This window comes from Heptranchias perlo, unplaced genomic scaffold (assembly GCF_035084215.1).
Source record: "Heptranchias perlo isolate sHepPer1 unplaced genomic scaffold, sHepPer1.hap1 HAP1_SCAFFOLD_43, whole genome shotgun sequence".
Taxonomy (NCBI): Eukaryota; Metazoa; Chordata; class Chondrichthyes; order Hexanchiformes; family Hexanchidae; genus Heptranchias; species Heptranchias perlo.
The window spans coordinates 11,495,592-11,505,440 of NW_027139442.1; the positions used below are offsets into that span (position 1 = coordinate 11,495,592).

Below are 9,849 nucleotides of genomic sequence, written 5' to 3' on the forward strand. Positions count from 1 at the left end.
GCCTCCCTTGCTGGGCCATTCCATACATCCAGCGCCCTCTGTATTAAAAAATATATATTCAAGCATTCTGCTCATCCTCTGCCCCAGGTAGAGAAGACTGAGAATGGCAGGAGGAACCAGACCATTAGCCTTATGTGAGTTTGGACATTTCTGTTTTTAATCCAGCTTATTGAATTTGCAATTTATTCACTTTTTTGTACATTTCTATTTTTATTTTTTAAACAAATTCTCCAAACCCTGTGCGCAGTGAGTGCTGACTCCGGGCCCTTTGATTGACAGCCCACACCTCCGCCCGCCTCCGTCCTGGGCTGACTCCTCCTATCTCGGGACAGCGACCCCATCGACGGAGGGACCATGACCCTGACACGGAGGGACCGCGACCGCGTGATGGTGGGACCGTGACCCCGGGAGGGAGGGACTGCGACCCCAGGGACGAAGGGACCGCGACCCCGGGACGGTGGGACCGCGACCCCGGGAGGGAGGGACCGTGACCTCAGGACGGAGGTGCTGCGACCCCGGGAGGGAGGGACCGCGATCCCGAGAGAGAGGAGCCGTGACCCCGGGACGGAGGGACCGCGACCCGAGGGACGGAGGGACCGCGACCCCAGGGACGGAGGGACCATGACCCCAGGAGGGATGGACCATGACCCCAGGAGGGAGGTGGTCTTTGAGACCGTCCATACTCTGTTGTGAGATCTCTGTGTGTGTCTTGTTCTGTTCGTGTTCCATTACATTGACTCCCGGCATGGCAATGCATCGATTTTAAAATTCTCATCCTCGTGTTCAAATCCCTCCATGGCCCTCACCCCCTCCCTTTCTCTGTAACTTCTTCCAGCCCTACAATCCTCATGTTCAAATCCCTCCATGACCCTCTCACTCTCCCTATCTCTGTAACCTCCTCCAACCGATTTAATCTCCACCGACAACCCAAAGTCTCGCCACCCTGTCATGGATTCGACCCCACCCATAAACTTCCTCCTGCACCAATGTGCACCCTGCGCTCAGTGCTCGGACACTCAGTCCTGTAAAACACACAGTCAGTGCTGGGACGCTCAGCCCTGTTATTGACAGAGTCAGTGCTGGGACAGTCAGTCGTCTTGTAGACATAGTCAGCGCTGGGACACTCAGTCCTGTTATACACAGTCAGATAAATAAATAACTGCAAACTAAGAATGGAATCTCCAGGACCTGACAGTTTCCACCCCAGGGTATTAAAGGAAACCGGTGGGGAAATTGCAGATGCATTAGTTATAATTTCCCAAAGCTCTCCAGACTCAGGCATTGTGCCTTTGGATATGAATGTTGAAAATGTCACTCCGTTGTTTAAGAAAGGAGGGAGGGCGAAACCAGGAAAATACAGACCTGTCATTTTAACATCGGTTGTGGGGAACCTCCTGAAATCTAGCATGAGAGACAAAATGAGCTGGTCAAAGGGAGTCAACTTGGATTTGTGAACGGCAGGGCATGTCTGACTAATTTAGTTGGATTTGTTGAGGAATCTAACAAGGTGGACAGGGGAGTGTTTATGAAGGTTTTCTATATGGACTTACAGAATGCATTTGAAAAGGTTCAGCACAAGAGATTAATAGAATAAATAAAAGGCACAATATTGAAAGTGACCTTGTGACTTGGGTTGGAATTGGTTGGGAGGTCGGAGAAAAGAGTAGGGAGAAAGGGAATGTTCTTTGATTGGCGGGATATGAAAAGTGGAGTCCCCAGGGATCTGTACTGGGGCCTCAGCTTTTCACCATATTTATCAATAACTTGGATGAAGGAATAGAGAGTTGTAGATCCAAGTTTCCAGCTTACACTAAGTTAGGAGGCACAGTAAGTTGTGTAGATGGGAGCAGGAAGTTACAAAGGGAAAGTTTAAGTGAATGGACAAACTGTGGCAGATGGAGATCAATGTGGGGAATGTGAGATCATTCATTTTGGATGCAAAAAGGAAATATTGGAGTATTTTCTTAAAGTGAGAGACTGGGAATGGTGGAGGAGCAATGGGTTTTGGGTGTCCATGTACACAAATCACTAATGGCTAGTGCACAGATACAAAAAGCAATCACATACGAATGGACTTTATCTTCGGGGCTGGAATACAAAGGGAAGGAAGTGATGCTTCAGTTCTACAGAGCCTTGGTCAGAGCCCATCTGGAGTACTGATCCTCACCAAGGATATATTGACCTTGGAGGGGGGACAGTGCAGATTCACCAGAATGATACTGAGGCTTGAAGTGTTTAATTATGAGGACCGGTTGCATAAACTTGGTTTTGCATTCCCTTGAGTTTAGAAGTTTAAGGGGTGATCTGAACCAGGGGTTTAAAATAATAAAGGGATTCGATGTGGTAGGAATCGAGACTACTTTCTCTCGTGGAAGAATCCAGAACAAGAGGACATAACCTTAAATTTAGAGCTCGGGCGTCTAGGATTGAAATCAGGAAGGTCTTTTTCACACATGGATAGTGGAAACCTGCTCAGGCTGATTGAAGTGGACCTTGTGATATAATCGAATTTTCTGTCCTGTCAGACTTGGACATCTTGTAGATCCATCTTTTAAAAAGGTGGAGGAGCTCAGTTCTAAGACGTATTCCACTCACGTCGTCATAAGTCCTCTAACTGTTTCTTTTATCATCGAGATATGAAGGTCTATAAACAGTGTGTTTAAAAGAAAGCTGATTTATTTGATACTTGTACGGAATAATAAACTCCAGCCCAGTTAAAGGGGGTCATTATCATCAGAAACAAACTTACAACTGTCAGAATGAACGTGGTTTAGTCCTGGATGCAGCAATAACAGCAGAATCCAAATCCAGCAGTCACATGTGAACTCGCTGGTGACTCAGCAGGTGGGATGACTGAGTAAATCGCATCCCACACACGGAAGAGGTGATCGGCCTCTCCTCAATGTGAATACGTTCATGTCTCATCAGATCCCATGTTCTTTTAAAGCTCTTCTCACATTTAGAACAATTAAAGGGTCTCTTATCAGTGTGAACAAGTCGATGTTCAATGTGGCTGGATGAACAAGTGAATTCCTTCCCACACACGGAGCAGCTGAACGACCTCTCCCCAGTCTGGACTCGCTGGTGTGTCAGCAGGGTGGATCACTGAACGAATCCCTTCCCGCACAGGGAGCAGGTGAACGGCCTCTCCTTGATGTGAACTTGCTGATGTCTCAGGAGGTGGGATGATCGAGTGAATCGCTTCCCACACACAGAGCAGTTGAACGGCATCTCCCCAGTGTGGACTCGCTGGTGTATCAGTCGGCTGGATGACAGAGTAAATCCCTTCTCACACACGGAGCAGGTGAACGGCCTCTCCCCAGTGTGAGTGCGTTGGTGTATCAGCAGATTACTTTTTCATTTAAAGCTCTTCCCACAGACAGAACATTTAAAAAGACTCTTATCAGTGTGAACCAGTTGATGTTCAATGAGGTGGGAAGATTGAGTGAATCCGCTCCCACACACAGAGCAGGTGAACGGCCTATCCCAAGCATGAATTCGCTGGAGTGTCAGCAGGTTGGAAGACTGAACGAATCCCTTCCCACACACGGAGCAGGTGAACGGCCTCTCCCCAGTGTGAGTGCGTTTGTGTGTCAGCAGATCACTTTTTCATTTAATGCTCTTCCCAAAGACAGAACATTTAAAATGTCTCTTATCAGTGTGAACAAGTTGATGTTCAATGAGGTGGGATGACTGAGTGAATCCCTTCCCACAAACGGAGCAGGTGAACGTGTCTGTGTCGATGAGTTTCCAGCCGGGACGAGTAACTGAATCGCCTCCCACAGTCCCCACATTTCCACGGTTTTTCCATGGTGCGGGCGTCCTCGTGTCTCTCCAGGTTGGACGATCAGTTCAAGTCTCGTCTGCACAGAGAACATTTGTCTGGTTTCTCCCCACTGTGAATGGTGCGATGTTTTTTCAGGCTGTGTAACTGGTTAAAATTCTTTCCACAGTCAGTGCACTGGAACACTCTCACTCGGGTGTGTGTGTCTCGCTGCTATTCCAGTCCCAGTGATGTTTGAAATCTTTTCCCACAGATGGAACAGATCAACATTTTTCCTATATTTTAAGGCCGATAATCTTCAGGTGCTGGTGAGTCTGTCAGATCTTGACGTGATGTTTGGTTTGAGTTTCTTGTCTGCAAATCCTCCCCTTCAAATACCCTGTAAAAGGAGCTAACAAAAGTCCTCACTGTGAATACGGGATAGAAATTCAGAACAGGCAATTCTAGCTTCTATTGAACATTCTACCCGCTCATTCCCCCAGACTGTAAATCCCCGTCCCGCACACTCACCCTCCTCCCTCTGCTGAAACCCAAACCCATCGCACCACTTCCAACAATTTTCCTTCTATTTAATTTTTCTCTCTTGAAGATCCCGACTCGGACTAGGTTCAGTTCGACACTCACTGGTTCCCTTCCCTCTCTTCCCCTGAAGGTGCTGACTCTGGCTGGGTTCAGTTCTAAACTCACTGGTACCCCTCTGCTCTCCTGAAGATGTTCACTCTTACTGTGTGTATCTGGTCTGGCCCTCATTTCGACACTATGTCCCTCCCTATAGCTGCCTGTCCGCACTCCATCTGTAATATCTCCCAAATTTGGCGACGGAATCTCCCTGACCAGTCACCATTTCTCCTTCATTTAAAGACTATCCCTCACCTACCACAATTTCTCCTTAATTTGCAGGCACTTCCTGACCAGTCACCATTTCACCTTCATTCACAGACGCTCCCTGACCAAACGTCATTTCTCCTTCATTTATAGACGCTCCCTGACCAGTCAGCATTGTCCTTCATTAATAGACGCTCCCTAACCAATCACTATTTCTTCTTCATTTATCGACATTTCTTGACCTGTCAACATTTCTCCTGCATTCACAGACACTCCCGGACCAATCACCGTTCCTCCTTCATTTACAGACACTTCTTGACCAGTTACCATTTCTACTTCATTTACAGACACTCCCAGAAAAAACACCATTTCTCCTTCATTTACAAACTCTGCCTGACAAGTCACCATTTCTCCATCATTTACAGACTCTGCCTGAACTGTCACCATTTGTCCGTCATTTGTAGATACTCCCAAACCTGTCACAGTTTCTCCTTCATTTATAGACACTCCCTGACCTGTCACGATGTCCTCTCCCCTTTATAGACACTCCCTAACCAGACACTGCAAAATCAGACAATTTTTCCTTCATTTACAGACGCTCCCTGACTGATCACTATTTCTTATTCATTTGCAGACATTCCCTGACCCGTCCCAATTTCTCTTTCATTTATAGACACTCCCAGAATCTTCACCGTTTCTCCTTCATATAGAGACACTCCCTCACCCGGCACCATTTCTCCTTCATTTAGAGACAATCCCTGTCTCGTCACCATTTATCCATAATTTATAGACAATGCCTAAGCAGTCAGCATTTCTCATTCATTTACAGACACTCCCTGACCGACCCCATTCCTCCTTCATTTATAGACACTCCCTGACCTGTCACCATTTCTCCTTCATTTACAGACACTCCATGACCAGTCACCATTTATTCTTCATTTATGGACACTCCATGACCAGTCAGCATTTCTCCTTCATTTAAAGACACATCCTGACCAATCACCATTTCTCCTTCATTCACAGACGCTCCCTGACCGTCCCCATTTCTACTTTATTTACAGACACTCCCTGACCTGTCACATTACTCCTTCATTTACAGACACTCCCTGACCGGTTATCATTTCTGCTTCAATTACAGCCACTCCCTGACCAGTCACCTCCTCTCTCCGCATCTCCCTCCAGGTGTCCGTTCACTTGTGAGCATGGCCCTTGCCATCCACAAGCTTATTGCGGATGGCTGCATTTCGGAACAAAGCAGTTGGCCATTCAGCCCCTCGAGCATGTTCCGCCATTCAATTAGATCATGGCTGATTCATATCTTAACTCTATCTACCCTCCTTGGTATCATAACCCTTAATACTCTGGCCAAACAAAAATCTATCAATCTCAATTTTCAAATTTACAATTGACCCCCAGCCTCAACAGCTTTTTGGAGTGAAGAGAGTTCCAGATTTCCACTCCCCTTTGTGTGAAGAATTGCTTCCTGACATCACCCATCAATGGCCGAGCTCTAATTTTAAGATCATTCTCCCTTGTTCTGGACTCTCCCACCAGAGGAAATAGTTTATCTCCATCTACTCTATCAAAACCTCTAATCATCTTAAACACCTCAATTAGATCAATCCTTCATCTTGTATATTCAAGAGAATACAAGCCTAGTCTACGCATCTGTGCTCATCATTTACATAATTCATCACCATAAGTACAGGATAGAAATTCAGAACAGAGTTCTAGTTTCTCTGGAACATTCTTTTCTCCCTTGCCCCTCCTAAGCTGTGAATGCCCCGTCTCACACTCTCGCTCCACGCCCCTATTCAGCTTTGAATTCCCCCATCCCACACACTCTCCCTCCGTGACACGTCCTCCCTGTTTGAAATCCAGATTCATCGCAGGATCTATTTTTCATCATTTTCTCTCCTGAAGGTTCTGCGTGATGTTGGGTTTCGGCCCCAGTCACTGTTTGCCCTCCAGTACCCGGCCAAGTGGTAATTCTACACCTGTGAGCCTGTACAGCGAGCTGCCGGCATTTCAACCATGGGAAGCAGCACAGTCACCGTCCCTGGCTGATTCTGTTCGGCAAAGCTGAGGCCAACGGGAGCAGATCAACAACAACCTGCATTTACACTGAGCGGAGCCTCATCAACACCGAGTGCGGATCAGGCCCTGAATCAGAGCCGGGGTCCCGGGGGATCGGGCGGGCGTGGGTCCCGGGACTCCATTACACCCATCATCCAGCTCCTCCCCCGTCCTAACATCCGCTTCCCGGTTTCGACTCCCGTTCCCACCGAGTCCGCCTCGCGAACAAAGGAAAGGAGCGATGCGTTCCCAGAATGCACGGCGGGCCTGGGGAGCATGCGCAGTCTGAGCGGAAAATCGGCACCTTGGAGAGATAGAGGGGTTTCTGGGGCGCGGGGGATTGTGGGGCCTCCGGCCGCCATTAATCGTATTGCGTCGCTCAGTGTTTCATTGCCCGCGTCGCGCACAGAACCGTTTCTCGAAATACAGAATGAGGAATTCAGAGCCGGTTTGCTATACAGACACTGACCGTACAATGAGGAACAGTGTTTTTCAAACTTTTTTCTCGTGACCCAGTGGAAGAAAAACACTTCCCCCACGGACCCAAAACAATAATATCTTCTGACTGGAGTTTTCATCAAATCTCAATAAAGGTCAATACATGCTCTCTGTTCACTTCACTTCAAGTAATAAATAAAATTAGACATCGACGTTCGTTGAAAATCATTTTAAAAACAGTTTAAATACAATAATAAAACGGTCAAGTTGAGTGACGGGTGGGTCTGCCTGTTGTTCGTGATCTCTTTCCAATCTGGATCACAAGATGAAAGCTCTACACGCATATCAGGTGCGCTGTTGAGTCGGTTTCATTCTCTTGTTTTTAACCTTGTCAGTGTCGAAAATCCCAGTTCGCAGATGTAGGTTGTTGTGAACGGCATCAACAACAGAACATGAATTTTATTCAACAGAGGATATTCATTGAAAACACTGATCGAATTAGAAGACACACTGAATGACTTGTGGCGTGTTTTCAGTGTGCTCACTGGTGAGTCGCATCAGCTCGTTTTCTTGCTGAGGCATCAAGTTTAGCTTCATTATTGATTCAGGATTTTCGAAAGCAAAAAAGATCTTTCACCCAACGCTTTTCCATCTAATTTTCAAATCCCTCTGCAGGGAAGTAGCGATCAAAATGTTCAGACAGAGCAGCGAGATGTAACTGTATGACACATTTCATTTCATTCCCTTTATCTTAATTGATGCTGTTCTCTCCACCCCAGAGGGTTCTGGATGCTCAGTCGTTTAGTGTATTAAAGATTGAGTTGGATAGATTTTTGTTCAAGGATATCAAGGGACATGGGGATAGGGCGGGAAAGTGGAGATGAGGCTCAAGATTAGCCATGATCTATTGAATGGTGGAGCAGGCCAGTGGGGCCGTATGGCCTACTCCTGCTCATATTTCTTATGTTCTTATCCTGCCAGAGGTGCGTTGCCCAGAACTGAACACAGTACTCTAAATGAGGTCTAACCAGAGCTCTGTATAACTGGGACATAACTTCCACTCCTTTTTATTCCAGATACTTTGAGATAATTATCAAAATTCCATTACCATATTAACTTTTTTTGCACCATTTTGTGAATTCTGTACTTGGTCCCATAAATTTCTCTGCTCACCCACAGTTTCTAGTTTCTTGCCATTTAGAAAATACTCTAATCCATCTTTTTATTGTCCAAAGTGGATGGCCTCACACTTCCCCAAGTTGAACTCCATCTGCCACAGTTTTGCCCACTCGCTGAATCTATCAATGTCCCTTTGCAACTTTCTGCTCCCATCTATAATGCTTACTGTGCCACATAACTTAGTGTCGTCAGCATATTTGGATATAAGGTTCTCTACATAAGAACGTAAGAAATAGGAGCAGGAGTAGGCCATACGGCCCCACGAGCCCTCTCCATCATTCAATCAGATCAGGGCTGATCTTCGACCTCAACACCACTTTCCCTCCCGATTCCCATATCCCTTGATTCCCCTTCAGTCCAAAAATCTATCGATCTCAGCTTTGAATATGCTCAACAGCTGAGCCTCCACAGCCCTCGAGGGCAGAGAATTCAAAAGATTCACAACCTTTCGTGTGAAGAAATTTTTCCTCACATCGGTCCTAAATGGCCGACCCCTTATCTTGAGACGATGAGCTCCAGTTCTTGACTCTCCAGCGAGGAGAACCAGCCTCTCAGCATCTACCCTGTCAAGCCGTCTACGAATGCTATACATTTCAATGAGATCACCTCTCATTCTTCTTTCTCCACAGAATATAGGCCAATTTTACACAATATTTTCTCATACGACAATTGCAGCAAGTCCTCCTTACTGTTATGTTCCAACACACTTACAATAAAGGCTACCATATCATTTGCCTTCCTCACTCTCATTAGACCCTTTGTACCTTACTATTTCCAGCATGTTTTTCCTCTATTCCTTCTATAGGGAAAAGAAATGAAGGCTGAAATCATTTTACTATAATTACACCCGTTTATGTTTTGGAAACAATATCCAACTGAACTGCATCAAATTCAATTGCAAAGTTAAGAGTTTCTGAAGGAAATAGACTAATGAGAATATTTTACGTTGCGATGGTTGGGAATCGAAGCTGGGGAAACTGCTTCGAAAGCAAGTATGCTCACCACTATACCACCATCGCGGACAACGCATGACATTAAAAAAAGTTCCTAAAAATCAGACCCTGAACAGACACTGCAGGCTGTTGGATTTTGTTCCTCATTTAAACGGGTTTCTGACGGATCATTTCTCGCTCTGTTGCAGTTCACGTACATGTCGCCAAACCCCAAGTGTTTGTGAGATTGTGGAAATGTCTGGAAGAGGAAAAACCGGCGGTAAAGCTCGGGCCAAGGCCAAGTCTCGCTCATCCCGGGCCGGACTGCAGTTCCCTGTGGGCCGTGTTCACAGGCTCCTGCGAAAGGGGAACTATGCTGAAAGTGAGGGTGCCGGAGCCCCGGTCTATCTGGCTGCTGTGCTCGAATATCTGACGGCTGAAATCCTCGAGCTGGCCGGCAACGCGGCCCACGACAAGAAGAAGACCCGCATCATCCCCAGACACCTGCAGCTGGCCATCCGCAACGAGGAGGAGCTCAACAAGCTGCTGGGAGGGGTGACCATCGCTCAGGGTGTTGCCAGATATCCAGGCCATGCTTCTGCCGACGGAAACTAG

At 46.7% G+C, this 9,849-nt stretch overlaps 1 protein-coding gene across 1 annotated transcript; it reads left to right on the top strand.

Moving 5' to 3' along the window:
* The first annotated feature begins 9,489 nt into the window (after positions 1-9,489).
* Positions 9,490-9,849, top strand: LOC137312546 (histone H2A-like). Its single transcript, XM_067979081.1, has one exon. The coding sequence runs from the start codon at positions 9,490-9,492 to the stop codon at positions 9,847-9,849; it is 360 nt and encodes a 119-aa protein (XP_067835182.1).

Coding starts and splice junctions, on each gene's coding strand:
- LOC137312546 (XM_067979081.1), top strand. CDS start 9,490: ATGTCTGGAAGAGGAAAAACCGGCGGTAAAGCTCGGGCCAAGGCCAAG.